The sequence below is a fragment of the Phocoena phocoena genome, chromosome 6 (genome assembly GCF_963924675.1).
Source record: "Phocoena phocoena chromosome 6, mPhoPho1.1, whole genome shotgun sequence".
NCBI classification, from domain to species: domain Eukaryota; kingdom Metazoa; phylum Chordata; class Mammalia; order Artiodactyla; family Phocoenidae; genus Phocoena; species Phocoena phocoena.
This window is the reverse complement of record NC_089224.1, coordinates 35,181,565-35,198,738: the sequence shown is the minus strand read 5'-3', so window position 1 is coordinate 35,198,738 and position 17,174 is coordinate 35,181,565. Positions and strand designations below refer to the sequence as shown.

Sequence of the window (17,174 nt, the reverse complement as noted above, 5' to 3'; positions counted from 1 at the left end):
AGGCCCTGGCAACCAATGTTGTCTGCCCCTGTAGTTTTGCCTTTTCAGAATATCACATAAATGGAATCATACAGTAGGTAACATTCTGAATCTATTCTGCTCTCGTTTTTATTTTTATTTTATTTTATTTTTAAATTAATTTATTTGGCTGCTTTGTTGCTGTGCACGGGCTTTCTCTAGTTGTGGTGAGAATAGGGGCTACTCTTCGTTGCAGCGCGCGGGCTTCTCATTGCGGTGGCTTCTCATTGCGGAGCACGGGCTCTAGGCTCACGGGCTTCAGTAGTTATGGCATGTGGGCTCAGTGGTTGTGGCTCGTGGACTCTAAAATGCATGCTCAGTAGTTGTGGCACACAGGCTTAGTTGCTCCGCGGCATGTGGGATCTTCCTGGACCAGGGCTCAAACCCGCCGTGTCCCCTGCATTGGCAGGTGGATTCTTAACCACTGTGGCACCAGGGAAGTCCCTGCTCTCATTTTGAATCTGGTTACAATCACATGAAACTCAGCCAGTTGGCCTTGAGAGCATGAGCCGTGTTCAGAGACAGCTTCTAGGTTAGCCAGCATGGGGAGGGGTTGCTAGTGTGGGGAAAGGTGTTACAGTGAGAATATCCCAAGAGTGAGAGTGGGCTCTCCACCAGTTGCCACCGTTCCTTCTCTCTACTTCTTACGCAGCTTTCCATCCTGACTGATCGGCCATGCACCTTCCTCCAGGCTAATTGCTGCCATTACCATGAAGGACTTTCATCCTTATTCTTAGTGTCCAAGCTATATTTGGCGCTGCTGACTGTAGACACTTTGAAACACTTTAAAAAGATCTGTTTATTTTAAAAATGCATATTCATTGTAGACGATTAAGATAATACAGTTTTGCTATACAGAAAGAAATACTCTTAACATCCTGGTATGTAGACTTCCAGGCATGTGTAATACACCTTCCCCTACTCTATGAAGATTATACTGTTTTGTAACCTTTTTTTACTTAGTAACATGTTGGCCAACATTTCTTGAAACTCTTGACAACTATGACAATATGCTTTCAGTATTCTTATCTTTTTTTTAATAGTGTTTATTTATTTTTACTTGTTGACAGTTTGCTTTGTTTATTTATTTATTTATTTATGGCTGTGTTGGGTCTTCCTTTCTGTGAGAAAGGAAGTTGTGCCACTAGTTGTGGCAAGTGTGGGCCACTCTTCATCGCGGTGCGTGGGCCTCTCACTATCAAGGCCTCTCTTGTTGTGGAGCACAAGCTCCAGACGCGCAGGCTCAGTAATTGTGGCTCACGGGCCCAGTTGGTCCGCGGTATGTGGGATCTTCCCAGACCAGGGCTCGAACCCGTGTCCCCTGCATTGGCAGGCAGATTCTCAACCACTGTGCCACCAGGGAAGCCCAGTATTCTTATCTTGATAGACATATTTTTCTCCACTTATTTCCTGTCAGTGGTTCTCAAGTCTTAATCCTTGGTATTTATTCTTCCTCTAAAAATCTCACTTCCTCTGAGAGTAACCATTCTAAGACATCCATGTGTCATCTTTGTGTTATGGACTTCAGTCAACAAATACTTACTGCGTACCTGCCATGTACTAGGTAACAGGCTAGGTTTGGGTGATTCAGAAATGAACAAGACAGGTGCCGCCCCTGCCCTTGTGGAGCCTTCACTCTGAGGCGGGAAGCAGACATGTAAACAGTCGATTATAAGTACAGTAGTGTGTGGGACTTCCCTGGTGGTCCAGTGGTTAAGACTCTGTGCTACCAATGCAGGGGGCTCGGGTTCAATCCCTGGTCGGGGAACTAGATCATGCATGCCACAAATAAAAGATCCTGCATGCCGCAACTAAGCCCTGGCACAGCCAAATAAATAAATACTGAAAAAAAAGAAAAGTACAGTAGTGTGGGAAGTACAGAGTACTGAAGGGGATAGAAGGGGCCCTTACCCAGGAAAGGTGTTTCTGGAGGAAGTAGCATAAGTAACATCCTAAAGGACAGTGAGAAGACAGGCAAGTAATGTGGGGAGGGGACAACAGAAGGCATAGCATGTGTACAAATTATCCCAGTGGTGGAGTAGGTGAGTGTTTAATGACTGGGAACTACATTCTACCAAAATACTGATTACAAAGCATGTACATCCTAGGCTTTGGGGGCCTCTTCAAGAGTACAAGTTTGTCACCAGAGTCGAAGTATATTCCTCATTTTGAGGGTTCTTAAAAGAATTTGAGTGAATATGTAAGAGTAACCTTTGGTTCCACAGGAATAAAATTCCAGCATCTTTTTCCTGGAGTGAAGAATCCTGAATGGAGGCAATTTCTCAAGAAAAAAAAAAATGATTTGGTTGGTCCACAGCCTGTTGCCTCTTAATTTTTTTTTTTTTTTTTTTTTTTTTGCGGTACGCAGGCCTCTCACTGTTGTGGTCTCTCCTGTTGCGGAGCACAGGCTCCGGGCGCACAGGCTCAGTGGCCATGGCTCATGGGCCCAGCCGCTCTGTGGCATGTGGGATCCTCCTGGACCAGGGCATGAACCCATGTCCCCTGCATTGGCAGGCGGACTCTCAACCACTGGGCCACCAGGGAAGCCCCTCTTAATTTTTTTAATGACAGAGCTGTCTAAAACTATGGAGATCATGGGTTGGGAGATGTGAGGAGAGTTGAGTAATTAATTACATAAAACAGCCCTGCAAGCAGTCTTGAAACGATGAGCCAAGGGTGCCCCCACCCCCAGGGTTTCTGTGAACTCAGTGCCCTAGCTGTTTGTAGAGGGAAAAGGTCACCTGATCCTCCCAGTTAGTCATAAAATTTTCAGAAACTCCCTAGTTATCTGGTTTCACATGCTTGTTACCCACTTTGGGAAGTTTATGTTGCAAGTCACACTCAGCTGCTAAAACAAATCCTTTTAGATCATAACAAGCATTATTTTTTTTTGGCTGCATTGGGCCTTTGTTGCTGCTCGCAGGCTTTCTTTAGTTGCAATGAGCGGGGTTTACTCTTTGTTGTGGTGCGCAGGCTTTTCACTGCGGTGGCTTGTTGCGGAGCACAGGCTCTAGGCGTGTGGGCTTCAGTAGTTGTGGCACGTGGGCTCTAGAGCGCAGGCTCAGTAGTCGTGGCGCACGGGGTTAGTTGCTCCGCGGCACGTGGTATCTTCCCGGACCAGGGATTGAACCCATATTCCCTGCATTGGCAGGCAGATTCTTAACCACTGCGCCACCAGGGAAGTCCCATAACAAGCATTATAATAAGGTTCAGGTTTGTTTTCTTTTCAAACTAACCTTTCAGACTTTGAAAAACAGCCAGATTTTTGTTTCAGATAAAAATAACTTTTTTAAAAACTTGCTCTTTTTGAAAGTTCAGAAATGTTTAAGTAGGAAGTTAAAATCCACCCCGAATCCTGCATGGAGATGAGAATCTGGCTACTTCTGTCTCTCCTAGTTACGAAGCAACATCCCTTGTCACCTGGTTGATATCTCTTGCGGATTGCCCTGCAGTGCCACGCTACCGTGTGGGATGCACAGGTGTCAGAGACTCTGTCACAAAGGAGAGTGTCTTGTGGATGAGGTCTGCAAGCAGCCCTGCACCATCTCCAGAGCTGACTGTGGCCACCCATGTATGGCACCTTGCCACCTCAGCTCACCCTGCCCTGTGACTGCTTGCAAAGCCAAGGTGAGTAATCCTGGCTCCTGGTGGGGCACTGACTGTGGTTCTGGGGCTGCTGATGAGTCCAGAACTGCCTACAGTGGCACCTGGGCACACATCCTTACCAGGGGTCTTTGGTTGCAAGGAACTGCAAGTTAAGTTAACAAGAGAAGGGTGGAGTAAATTGTACAGACTTCTATCTGCCAAGCTTGAGATGGTCTTTTAATTCAGAAAGTACCCACTGCCACCTGACCAGTTTCTGTCTCCCTTCGATCAAATTCTCAAGAGAGACTCTGATTGTCCCCTCCATTTATTCAACAAATACATAAGTGTCTATTTTGTATAAGATGTAATGCTGTGATAGGTGCTGGGGCTCCACCAGTGAACAGTGGACACGTGGTTCCTTTAATTAGAGGGACAGATACTAATTACCTACTCAGATAATTAACTGTGACTGTGGTAATGTCGTGAAGGAGTAGTTACCCCCTTGTAGCGGGTGCCACAAGACCATGTGAGTGAGGGACTTACCTGGTCTGAGGGATTAAGCAAGGTCCCCCCCCTGAGGAGGTGAAAGCAGAGGGATGAAGTGGAGTCGATTAGACCTTGGCTGGTCCTGGGTCAAGTGTCTACCTCTGGTTCAGTGGTAAAAACTTCATTCTAGGCCTGCCCCTTCAGGCAGGATTAAGGACAGAAGACATTCCCAGTAAGGGGCACTGTCGACTGCACACTTCCCTCCTAGCATGTCAACCGCCACGTTGTCAGTTTGCATGTGTGGTTAGCTCCTCCATCTTGGAGGGTAGCCACTCACCGTCTCTCTATTCTCTGCCGTGGTTTGATTTGAGAGAGGCTTTAAAAGTGAAACCTGTCCATTCACATATTTACCGTGGGCTGAAAGTTGCTACATGTTAATCTTATTTCAGATAGAGCTGCAGTGTGAATGTGGACGAAGAAAAGAAATCATGATTTGCTCTGAAGCATCCAGTACTTATCGAAGGTTAGTGCTACTTAAATGTTAACAATTGGTGGGTCTAGGTAAAGGGTATACAGGAGTCTATTGTAGGATCTTTGCAACTTTTAAGGAAGGATTTTTAAATACATTTTCTTGAGTCTAGTTTTTCTGGTTAAAAGAGAAAGTACTGCTTTATGTACCTTACCTTCCCTAACTTTAATTTGTGAAATAACCTTTTTGTTTCTCTCCTCTCCTCCTCCTTCCTGTCTCTCTCCCTTTTGGTGTTATGACACCATGAGATCAGAAGGGAAGATGTCCTGAAGTTGCGTGCATTGCTTCAGCGTTCCACCGCTTGGGGCACAGTCAGGACCAGGTCCTGCGCTCTGGCTGTGGTCTGGGGGGTTCTGACTGTTCTGTGAGTTGTCTTTGCAGCCTCCTGAAATCTTGGGACCTGTGTGGTCACACCGTACAGAAGTGGAGGTGTTTAGGGATGGATGGACGAATAGATGCAGAGATGCACCATGGAGATGGGACTTTAGGAGTATGCAGACATCAGATTGACTGTGTTTGAATACACACTGAGTGCCTGGCATTGGCCCGGATGCTCAAGGGGGTACTGAGGAATGGATTACCTCATTCCCTATGGAGCTGCTTAGCATCTAATTGAGGAGATACCACATAAACGTGTGGATAGTTCATAATAGATGGGCTTCCAAGGCCACACAGATTGTCGAGTGGTAGATTTGCCTTGAAAGAAGTGTTCTCTGTGCCTGGTATGGGGAGGTTCTTGTGAAACTGCAACACCTTCCTTCCCTTTCTTTTTATTTTATCTTCCCTTTCTTTTATATACTTCAGAATAGCTGCTATTTCCATGGCCTCCAAAATAACAGACATGCAGCTTGGAGATTCAGTGGAAATCAGCAAGTTAATTACTAAGAAGGAAATTCACCAAGCCAGGTAATTTTTTAGATGTGTAGCTGTGCCTTCTTTCTCCCATTATACTTAATTTCCAAAGGGCAGGAACCATTCATTTGTGTCAGTCTGCAACAGGAAAGCCTTGCACACACAGTAGGTGTTCAACAGACATCTGATATTAAGAGACCACACCCACTCCAATGCAGTGAGTCCTACTCGGGATACAGCTAAGACCAGAGGAAGCTTTTCCGGGCCTCACTGCAGACAGTAGCCAGAGGAAGCAGAGACCTTGACGTGTCTATTCCAACCCACAGGAGAACAGAGAACAGAGTGGTTTGCTGTGTCGAGAGAGGGAGGTGGGGTTGTTACGGGGGAGCCGGGAACATTTTGGGGGCTGAGCAGCCAGGGGACACTCTGAAGCCTTTCTGAGAACTCCTAGTCTCCCGTAACTCAGAGGCCTGCGCACCTGTCCTTGAGAAGGACCCCATCCAGCCGTTATTTGGGCCAGTCTGTTCTGTCTCCAGGTTGACCATCTAAGAACTTATTGCTGAGTAGGAGCTGTGAAACTTGTACCCTGACTTAATTTTTTTTCATTTGCTTCTCAAGGCTGGAGTGTGATGAGGAGTGTTCAGCCTTGGAAAGGAGAAAGTAAGTAGTTTCAACTGCTGTTTATTTAATTGTCCTTGAGCTCTGTGAAATTAGTGGGAGGGAGCAACCCTTCCAGCATTCATTCAGCACCTGCTCTGAGTCTTTTGCTGCTGTTGGGGAGGAGGAGAAATGCAATCATCAAGAATTGAAGTGTCTGAGGATAAACCAGTTAGGTGATTTCAGCATATTTCTGAAACATGAGCTTGCGTGGTTTCAGGCAAGTATAAACATCACATGCTCCAAAGCATACTAATTCAGAGACTGAGAGACTTCCTGATTCCAATGGAGACCAGAGGCTTAAAATTCTTTTAATGAACTGTTATGTTGAACTATAATATACTTCATATAGATCAGAACTATAGTGATGAGTGAGTCATCACAAAGGGAATACAGTGGTGTAATCAGCACCAAGTTCAAGAGATAGAAAACTACCAGAACCCACTCTTACACTCCACTGAGATATAGCCTCTATCCTGACTTCTAACAGTTTAGATTATTTTTGTCTGCTTTTGGACTTTATGTAAATGATGAAATCATACTGTTTGTATTATTTTTGTCTGGTTTCTTTCATTACATTTGTGACGTTCATTCCTGTTGTTACATGTAGCAGCATTTTGTTAATTTTCATTTCGGCGTGACATTTTATTGTATTAATTTATCATCATTTATCTATTCTATAGTTTATAGATATATGTGTTGTTATCAGTGTTGGGCTGTTACAAATAATGCTCTTTTAAGAATATCCTTATACTTGCCTTGCTATATATATGTACTCATCTCTGTTGGATATAAACTCAGGAGTAGAATTGCTGATTAATAGGGTATGCATATTTTCAGCTTTAATTGATTCTGCCTAACAGTGTCCAAAATGGTTGTACCAGTTACGCTGCCACGAGCAGGGTCATATTTTCCGTTGCTCTCTGTTTGTGTCAGCCCTTGGAATTGTCAGTCTTTCTCATTTTAATCCATTTTTGTAGATGTATAACTGGATATCATTGAGCTTCTAATTTATATTTGTCTGATGACTGGTGAGGTTGAGCACCTTTTCATATGTTTGTTGGCCATTTGGATATCCTCTTTTGTGAAGTACCTATTCAGGTCTTTGCTTATTTTTTTAATTGTATCATCTGTCTTTTTCATATTGATTACTAGGAATTCTGTATATATTTTGGATATGAGTCCTTTGTTTTATATATTGTTTTCCTCACACTCCGTGCCTTCACTTTTCACTCTGTAACTGGTGTCTTGATAAACGGAAGTTTCTAATTTTAATGTAGTCCAGTTTATCAGTCTTTTCCTTAGTGAATAGTACTTTTTATGTCTTGTTTAAGAAATATTTGTCTATCCTGAGGTCGTGATGATATTCTGTGTTATTATCTAGGAGCCTTATTTTACCTTGCACGTTTAGATCTACAGTTGACCTGGACCAGTTTTTTTTTTTTTCTAAGCATGGTATAAGGAGGGTTCATGATTCCATACAAATATTCATTTGACCAACATCATTTATCAAGAAATCCTTTTCCCAGTGATCTGGGAAAGGTGGCAGTGCCACCTTTGTCTTAAATCAAGTATTCATATTGTGTATGGGTTATTTCTGAGCTCATTCTATTCCATTGCGCTTGTATCACATTATCTTAATTACTGTACCTTTATAACTGGTAGCATGTCTCTTCAAACATGGTCTTTCTCCAAGATTGTCTTGGCTGTTCTTGGCCATTTGCGTGTCCATTTAAATTTTAGAAATAGCTTATCAATATTTGCAAAAAAAAAGAGAAAATACTGGGATTTTGATTGAGCTGGTATTTAATTTATAGTTCAGTTTGGAGAGATTTGAGATCTTTATAATATTGAGGCCTCTAATCCATGAGCAAAGTATATCCTTCTATTTAGTCATGTTTTCTCTCAATGATATTTTATAGTTTTCTTTATATAGATTTTGTACATCTTTCAGTAGATTTTAGTTCCTTGCTATTTGATGTATTTTAATGTTATTATAACTGGTATTTTTTCTTGTATCACTTTTAAAATTTAATTCTCTAATTGCTTGTTGCTGGCATATAGGAATACAGTTGATATTTGTTGACCTGTATTCACAACCTTGCTAATAAATTACTTATTTCTAACAGTTTAGCTTTTAGATTTTGCATGTACACAATCATGTCCTCTTCTAATTTCTTTCTAATTCTTAACTTTTATCTTTTTCTTGCCTTATTGCACTGGCTAGGCCTCCAGTACAGTGTTTTTTTGTTTGTTTGTTTGTTAATTAATTGATTTTATTTATTTTTTGGCCGCATTGGGTCTTCATTGCTGCGCGCAGGCTTTCTCTAGTTGCGGTGAGCAGGGGCTACTTTCATTGCTGTGCGTGGGCTTCTAATTGTGGTGGCTTCTCTTGTGGAGCATGGGCTCTAAGCATGTGGGCGTCAGTACTTGTGGCACGTGGGCTCAGTACTTGTGGCTCAGGGGCTCTAGAGCGCAGGCTCAGTAGTTGCGGTGCACGGGCTTAGTTGCTCCGTGGCATGTGGGATCTTCCCGGACCAGGGCTCGAACCCGTGTTCCCTGCATTGGCAGGCAGATTCTTAACCACTGTGCCACCAGGGCCGTCCTCCAGTACAGTGTTGAATGAAGGGTGATGATAATAGGCATTTCTAACTTATCTCCAGTCTCATAGGGAAAGTTTTAAGTATTTCACCACTATGTATGATGTTTGCTGTAAGTTATTTGAATATACTCCTTATCAGATTAAGGGACATTTACTCAATGACTGGCAAACTTTCTTGTTCCAACAAAGATTAAAGGTATAGCTCTGTGAAAATATTAACATTTGGAGAATTTAGCTGAAGAGTATGTGGGCATTCATTGTGATATTCTTGTAACTTATCTTTCTTCGAAAATTTTTCAAGATAAAAAGTTAAGCAGAAACAGACAAATGCAGACAAAGTGCAGTCTTGTTTTACCTAGAAGTTTGACCTTCAACAGTTGTTAACAATACCTCTTTAGGTGGCTAAATATATAGAAGATAATATGATGATTAATAGCACTGCCCAAATTTCCCTTGGTTTGACCCTTATGGTAACTTTGTAATAACTGCTGTTCAAAACTCTTGTCCCTTAAGGACTGTAACATTGTTCTCCACTCCAAAATGTGAACTAAGAGTCCTGAATATTCAGAAATGCTGTGGTGAATACACAGAAGGTCTCAAAAACATGGAAATGCACCTTTGTTTAGTTGAGACAGTATTTCATGGTAGTTAGAGCCAGCCAGAGCTCTAGCTTAGATTGCCCAGATTTGAATCCTAGCTTCACAAATCAATTAGCAATGTGACCATGGGCAAATCACATTATCTCTCCAAGCCTTAATTTTCTTAAATATTTGGAGAAATGGTGACAATAATAGTACCTACCTCCCTGAGTTGTTACGAGGATTATACATTAAAATTAAGGAAGATATACATAAAACTCTTGGCACAAGCCTAAACCATAGTAGATGCTCGGCAAATGTCAGTTATTGATTAGAACTAGCTATTTCTGAAAGCCTTTTGAATTTCTCCTCGATCTTTGAATGATGACATAATGACCCTTTATGTAAGGATTCTTTCTTAAATACTCACAGACCTAAGGAAAAAAAAAATGTGAATTGAAAAGGAGAATACCATCTAAACTTGCAAATAGGGACTTCCCTGGTAGTCCTGTGGTTAAGAACCCGCCTTCCAATCCAGGGAACATGGGTTCAATCCCTGGTTGGGGAACTAAGATTCCCACACGCCATGGGGCAACTAAACCCACATGCCGCAGCTAGAGAGAAGCCCGCGCACTGCAACTACTGAGCCCGTGTGCTTTGGAGCCCACACACCACAGCTACTGAGCCCGCGTGCTCTGGAGCCTGTGTGCTGCAACTAGAGAGAAGCCAGCAACGAAGACCCAGCACAGCCAAAATAAAAAATAGATAGGTAAATAAAGTTGCAAATATATGCTCCATTGCAAAAATGAAAAACTGGCTGGCCATATTCATCCCACAGACATGTTTTATTGGTGTTTGTGTTTGAATTAGTGGCCAACTAATCAAAACATCGAAATACCTCCCCCTTAGGAATTCCTAAAAATTTGAAAATTAAACCTTAAAAAATTAGAAAATCTAGCAACAGTAAACCAAATTCTTATGGGCATGAAGCATGTAAGAGACCCCTATCTCTGTGTAAAAGAAAATTGTACTACGTGCTAAGCTCAATTTTATCTATCTTTAAAAATAAACAAACAAACAAAAAAAACCCAACATATATACCTGGATGTTGGTGAGGTGCCACGAAACTCACATACTGCTGGTCAAAACAGAAGCAGCACTGTGGAGCCCTTAGACCACGATATCAAGGGTCTGATGTCCATACCATTTAACCCAGTTATCCCACACCTTGGAAACATTTTCCAGAAAAATAATCTCAAAAGCTTTTTGTTCAGAGATATTGTGTTACTTATAATATTGAGAAGCTGGAGAACTGTTGAAGAAACCTAAATGGGATATAAAAAAACTTTTTAAATAAATTTTTTTAAAAATGAAAAAAGAAAAAGAGCAAAACAAGAAAAAACAAACAAAAGAAACCTAAATGGGGACTGTTTAAGTAAATTGGGGGATATATATAATTAGAAGATTATGCAGCTATTAATACAGGGAGTGTGCAAATCAAATAGTAGTATGAGAAATGCTAATCACATAATAATAAGGTGAAAAAAGATTCAAAGTTTTATATACACTGATTGCAACTACTTAAAATTACAGAGGAAAAATCTGAAAGGAAATACATTAAAAATAATGCAGAGCTTATGTTGTAAATGCAATTCTTTATTTTCTAAAGTGATATTAACTTTAATATTATCTGTCTATGTATCTGATGTTTAGGTGAAACCTCAAAGGAAGTCATCCCCCATTGACCATCCCCAGTGCTTTCCCTCCCTCAGCCTTCTCTTCACCTAACAATCTAAGTCCCCAGTATCAGCCTACAGCTTGCTCAGAACCATCTAGATCTGTCTTATTTTTTTTGTTCTTCGAAGACCGTTCAATATCTTGTCCCAAGTTGTTCTTATTCTCCTTAATAATTAGGTTTATTGAAATGAGATCATTAATGTATAAAGAATTTAGGACCTGGGGGGCACTCTGTTACTATGAGATAGTTTTCCTCCCCCTCCTTTCCTTTCATTTACTTACTTCTCTCTCATTTTCAGGCGGTTAGCAGAGGCATTTCATATCAGTGATGATTCTGATCCTTTCAACGTACGTTCTTCAGGGTCAAAATTCAGTGACAGTTTGAAAGAAGATGCTAGGTATGTAAGTTGTTACCTACTTTCTTAATTGTGGCTTACCAGAGTGATCTTTTAAGATGTAGTAACTAATATGTAGTCCTCTGTGAGCCAGTTTATATATCTATAAGGGATTATATGATATTTAATAAAAATCCTTCTCTTGGTCTCTCAAAACTGTCCCACTAAAGAATTGAACTTGGGGAGAAAGAGTGTGTGTGTGTGTGTGTGTGTGTGTGTGTGTGTGTGTGTGTGTGTGTGTGTGTTTGGGCCCTGTGGTGGGAGTCGGGGCCCCCCAAGGGCTGGACTAGCCTGAATTGAAGGATCTCTGGTTACATTCCACCTCTGTCTGCCCAGGTCTTAATCACATGGGTGGTCCTCACTTGGGTGGTAAAAAGTCTTATTTTCCTCCAGTCTCCTGGCCTTCTGGTGGCTAGTTCTTCCATCTTCCCTTTTCTCATATTTGATTTCTTACTTTCTCTTCCTTTGTTCCATCACATTCAACCTTCTGTTATCTGACAGTTCCTGACCTGTGCAGGTTTTCTGCCCACATTGTCCACTGCCTGCACTTTACAGGCAGAGGATGGGTAGAAGGGATTCTCAGAAGATCAGAAACAAATGAAATTAACTGTGGTTATTTCTCATTTCAGGAAGGACTTAAAGTTTGTCAGTGACATTGAGAAGGAAATGGAAGCCCTTGTGGAGGCCGTGAATAAGGTTGAAGTCAAAACATCCAGCTGTACATGTCTCTAAGGCCAGCTTGATAAAAAAGTCAAGTCCCAGAAACACTGTCGGTATAAAGTAGTTACAGGAAAAAGTCACAGCTGCCTTGAGGATCCTTATCTTTCCCAAAAGCCCATCCATTATAACATCCATGGAAACCCTGTCCTGGTTCAGAAAAGATACCTGCAATAATATTAATAAATAAAAATCCTAGCTCTGTGCCTAAGAATGGGTGAAGAAACTCTGGATGAAGGAGATTCAGTCGGGATACTTAGGAAGACATGCTCGGTCCTCAGATCTCTGAAGGGCTGTTGTATAATGGGACACACTGGTTCTTAGTGCCCCAAAGGCAGGAGAGAAACCGTTGGGTGAGGATAAAAAGTTGAATGGGTAGTGGCACAGACTCCTTCAAGAGAGTGAAGCTGTCCTGGAGGCAGCCAACTCCTCGGTGGCTCCCTCTTCATTCAGGGGCCTGTGGGTGAGGGCAAGGTGGCTACTTTAGCTCCACATCTTGTGAAGATGGGTTTCCTTCCCGCCATCCCCTCATCCCCTTCCTTTCTGTTCCCACTTCCCAGCAGGATACTAACACAGAGGAGAAAATGGGACCATTGTTCCCCTCCTAATTAGGAAGCCTGAGCAAATGTATTTCTGTGCTTGCGTGTCTGTATCTGTACACTCGTGATTTTTAGCATAGAGTGTACTTTTTATAGGAAGTGAGATTTTCTTGTTTATAAGTCTTCAATATATTTAGTCATTTCTTGGGAACATCACTCACTCCCCAGTTACGGGCCCCACAGGAGGAACCATTGCACTGTCCGTGTAAGTCTCAGTTTACTTGCCCTCTGTTCCTCTAACCCCGGCCAACTGCTACCCTGTGACTCACAGAGGAGATGAAGGAAGTGCATCAGCCCTCATCCTCCCACAGCCTTGGCTTGCTTAGCAGTCAGTGAAATGCTGTGTGCTGTGGGCCTCCAAAACTCAGCTGTCTCTTTATTGACCCAGGCTGTTCTGGGATGGTGGGAAGGACCTCTGTGGACATATCCTGTTTTCAAGATGATTTTTATCAATCAGTCATCTTTTCCCTCAATACAGGGAAAGAATAGTAAGAAGAGCCACTGCTTCCCTCCCATGAACAGAGACCACCGCCGGATCATCCACGACCTGGCCCAGGTGTATGGCCTGGAGAGCGTGAGCTATGACAGTGAACCAAAGCGCAATGTCGTGGTCACTGCGGTCAGGTGGGTGAATCTTGCCGTTACAGAAGGAACTGCTTGGTGGAGCAAGCTGGACCTGGGAAACAGGGCTGGTCAATATTTGCTTTCCTTACTTCCTTCCTTGGAAGATGAGATGGAAAGTCTGCCTCTGGGCCAGCCATTCTGACTGATCTAAAGGTCCAAACCAGAAAGTAAAGCCCATGCTTCAGTCCTCAGGCCAGACACACCTAAAGGATACAATCCACGTCAGACCCTGAGGGCCTGGAGTGGGTACCTGCCCGTCACATCTGTCCCTTTTTCCCTTGTGTCCTCCTTGCCTGATGGAAACAGGAAGAATGCTGACCTGTGACTCAAGGCATCCTCTGTAAACAGTGTTTGCCATTAGAGGAAACCAAGGCAGTAGTGTGTGCCAGGAGGGGACAGTAGGACCTAAGATCACTGTCAGAACCAGGGGGAGTCGGAAGAACCTCCCAACAAAGAAAACTCAAGTGTGAGATGAGAGGAAGCAGGTAGCAGGCCCAGCAGAGGTGGGTGAAAGGGACAAGGGTTAAACAAAGTTGATCATGCCTGAGAGGAGACAGGTCGTATCAGAGAGTGCTCCGCAGCGTCACAGTGAAAGTCTCAGACTGGATTTCCAGCTGTCTGCCTCTCTCCACAGACAGTTCTAACTTTTCAATACTTTGTGTTCTTACTTTTATCAGAGGGAAGTCTATATGTCCTCCTACCACGCTGACAGGTGTACTTGAAAAGGAGATACAGTCACGGCCTCCACCACCGATTCCTCATCACAGACATCAGACAGACAAGTAAGGGTTCTTCAGCTGCTTTCCAAAGAGCCCTGTCTGTTCAGAGAAGCCAGCAGGGGCTGAACTGCCCTGGGCTGCACCAGCCATTGGCGGCCTCCTTGGGCCTGGCTTTGGGGTGCTGTGTTCAGATATATAAGGTTTGACTGAGATGTCAGACACATATGTTCATTCCAGAGGGGTCCCAAGTCTGATGTTTGTAATGCCCACTTCCGCTCCAGGGAGCACAGTCACTGGCCATAATTTCCACAGTGTAGGTGGTGACACTGGGAAATGGATTCAGTCTGTCACACCAGATGATTTAGGAACATCATGTGGTCCACAACAGTTACTCTGGAGATGGAAGTGGGATTCTAGCGGGGAGCTGACAGTGAAGGGGGGAACTTTCATGTTTTGCTCTGTCTACTTATATATGGTTTGAAGCGTTTTTACAACAAAAACATATGTTTGTGATTTAAGGAGAAAAGAAAACCACATTGGCAAGCAGCAGATCTGGCAGGTGTTTTCTCAGACAGCAGCAGAGAGGGTCTTCATCCCTCCTTCCTTTCCTCTCCCTTCTCAGGAGGGGGCCAGCTGCCCTGCTGTGACAAGGCCACACTGCTGGAAGTTGCTGGGAAACACAGTGGGGTCCCTCCTCCTGTTCTGGCCTTCCACACAGAAGCCTAGGAGTACCTCCTACACAGAACCTCTGGGTAGGGAAGTTTGCAAGGTCACCATGAGCGTCCTAGCCATCTGTGTTCCCCTGGAACTGGACGGGACAACTAGGTGTTGCCCATTGGGCACAGCCTCAGCCAGGAGCACCTGGGACTGTGTAGCTCCCCAGCACCAGCCCTGCTCTAGCCCTGGAAGCAGGCAGCCTGGATTCCCAGCAGCACAAGCTGCGTTTCCTCATGTTACTCCACAGCTGTGTCCAGTACCACCTGGGGGACGTAAAGTTACGGGCCTGTTTATGACATGCTATCTTTTTTTTTACTTTGCTTGCTGTATTTTTTTTTGTAAGACTTAATTGTGGAAAATTTTTAGAGTAGAGAGAATGGTATTAATATATTAATATAAACCCCTGTGTGCCCATCACCAAATTTCAACAGTTACCAGCTCATGTGGACCCCACTGTCTTATCAAAGCTTCACACATGGTAAATCAGCTGATCCTGAACTTTCCAAGACCTGAATCTGTTTCCCCCAAGCAAGAAAAGATTGATCATTCTGTGTTTGCTTTTCAGGAATCTTGGGAGCAGTAATTTACAGAAAATAGCCAAGGAGCCAGTAATTGACTACTTTGATGTCCAGGACTGAGGCGATCAAGATGCACTTAGAAAAAAGAATGATTAGGTGGGATGGAGACTCGTTTGCCAGCAGATTAATCATGTTTGTTCCCAACTGCCTGGTGGACTCAGAGCTCACATACTGTCTTGAACTGATACATCCAAAGCATGAGTGTGTCAGAAATCCCCTTGTCCTCTCTTCTGTCTGTATAAAGTATTTCAGTATGTCTCTCACTGGACGGTCACTAGTGATTCAGTCATATTTGCAGAGGCTCCTCACACCACCACCATGATCGCTCTGATGGTTGGGGGAACATGGGGCTTGATTTAGCCAAACCAGAATTTTAGCCTGAAAGTGTCACTTAGTCATGGTCTCAGTTGTCCCAGTTATCCATCCTCCTCTGAAAATGCCTGCAGCATCAGGTGCACCTCGTTTTTTTAATCCGAAGTGATCACTGTCTTTGGAAAGACATAGACTAACTTCTCAATCCAAAATGCCAAACACTGAATTGGTACACCACAGCTGGAATCACACATGTGGTTAAACCCAGCTGTCTTAGCTGAGTCTTTTGTCAAAAATTCTTGTAGGTCTACCTAGCTGAACTTATTTTAGTGGTCCTCAGTACCATCAGTTCCAGACCTAGGAGAAGGGTTGAGTGACTTTACAGAATTCCATCTTCTGGAGTCCGGGGGAGGGCCTCTCATAGCACATCGCTGAGCCTGTGTGGTGACAGACAGGTTAGCCTGTCCATTGTGGTGGTGGAGGACATAGAGCAGCTCCTCCTTCTACCAGGTTCACACTGCAGCCTCTGTGTACTGACCAGTGCAGCCCTAACCCCTTCTCTCTGGTTGAGAAAGAGTCTCTGGGACACTTACCTTTCCTCTGTTGCTTTCTCCCAGGCCTGCAGCAGCCGTATTGGCTTTCCCTGTCTCTGAGCTCTGGACCTCTGTTTGAATATTCAAAAAACCATGTGGACAGTCCAGGGCTTATGCCAGCAGCCCACTGGAGGCATTCTTCAGGCTCCTTTTAAGGCAGGTACATCAATAGTTACATTAGTTTGGCTCTCTGCATTGGCACTTCTCCAGCATGGAGGCCAGACTTCCAACAACTTCCTTCTGCTCCAGAGCAAGCCACAAGCCCCAGAGCAACAGAAGGAGAATTGAGAAGTGACATCACAAACCTGGCACTTACTTTTACTAGGAAGAGCAGGGCTGCCCTTTGGTCCTGACCCAGATGATCTGCCTTGAAGGACATGATGTACAGCAATGGGAACAGGTGACTGGAGGGAAGAGACAAAACCACCTCTATCTGAGCCCGTTTAGTAGAGGGTCAGTGGCACCACACCCAACAGGAAGCTCATGAGCATCTGTTACTTCTTTCAAGCAGTGAGTTCAGTGGGTGAACTGTACATTGAGAGCATCTCAAAATCAGCAGGAAGCAGGAGACCTGATCTCAGATTCCAGCTCTGCCACGTAACTTGCTGCTGCTGCTTAGTGGAGTGGAGATGTCACCTAACTCACCAGGGTTGTGAGGATTAAATGAGATAACGTACATGGAGGTGCCTGGTCTGTTATAGGTGCTGAAAGTTTATAGTAGCTGGAAAATATATAGGCATCTTCTTTCTACATAATGCCAGCCAAGTGAACAATTAGAATGCTAAGCAGGCCACTTCTGGTGAATGCTTGCATCCCTACCCATGCCAGCATGTGCTAGGGCTGTGGGAAATGGACATGGCCTGTTCTTTTAGTTAG

General features: G+C 43.7%; 1 protein-coding gene and 1 non-coding gene across 3 annotated transcripts in view; both read left to right on the top strand.

Moving 5' to 3' along the window:
- The window catches only part of NFX1 (nuclear transcription factor, X-box binding 1), a 79,898-nt gene extending 64,121 nt beyond the window's left edge, over window positions 1-15,777 (top strand). The window contains exons 16-24 of one of the 2 annotated variants that reach the window (XM_065878617.1): window positions 3,415-3,645; window positions 4,539-4,612; window positions 5,423-5,524; window positions 6,089-6,130; window positions 11,344-11,442; window positions 12,069-12,135; window positions 13,234-13,379; window positions 14,057-14,161; window positions 15,381-15,777. In XM_065878617.1, the coding sequence (XP_065734689.1) occupies window positions 3,415-3,645; window positions 4,539-4,612; window positions 5,423-5,524; window positions 6,089-6,130; window positions 11,344-11,442; window positions 12,069-12,135; window positions 13,234-13,379; window positions 14,057-14,161; window positions 15,381-15,453 (939 nt within the window). In that variant the 3' untranslated portion in view covers window positions 15,454-15,777. The remainder of the gene's footprint in view (window positions 1-3,414; window positions 3,646-4,538; window positions 4,613-5,422; window positions 5,525-6,088; window positions 6,131-11,343; window positions 11,443-12,068; window positions 12,136-13,233; window positions 13,380-14,056; window positions 14,162-15,380) is intronic. The other variant, XM_065878618.1, reaches the window with a different exon arrangement.
- On the top strand, window positions 1,714-1,786 carry TRNAG-ACC (transfer RNA glycine (anticodon ACC)). Its single transcript has one exon. It is a non-coding gene; the product is annotated as a tRNA-Gly (tRNA).
- Window positions 15,778-17,174: the final 1,397 nt, after the last annotated feature.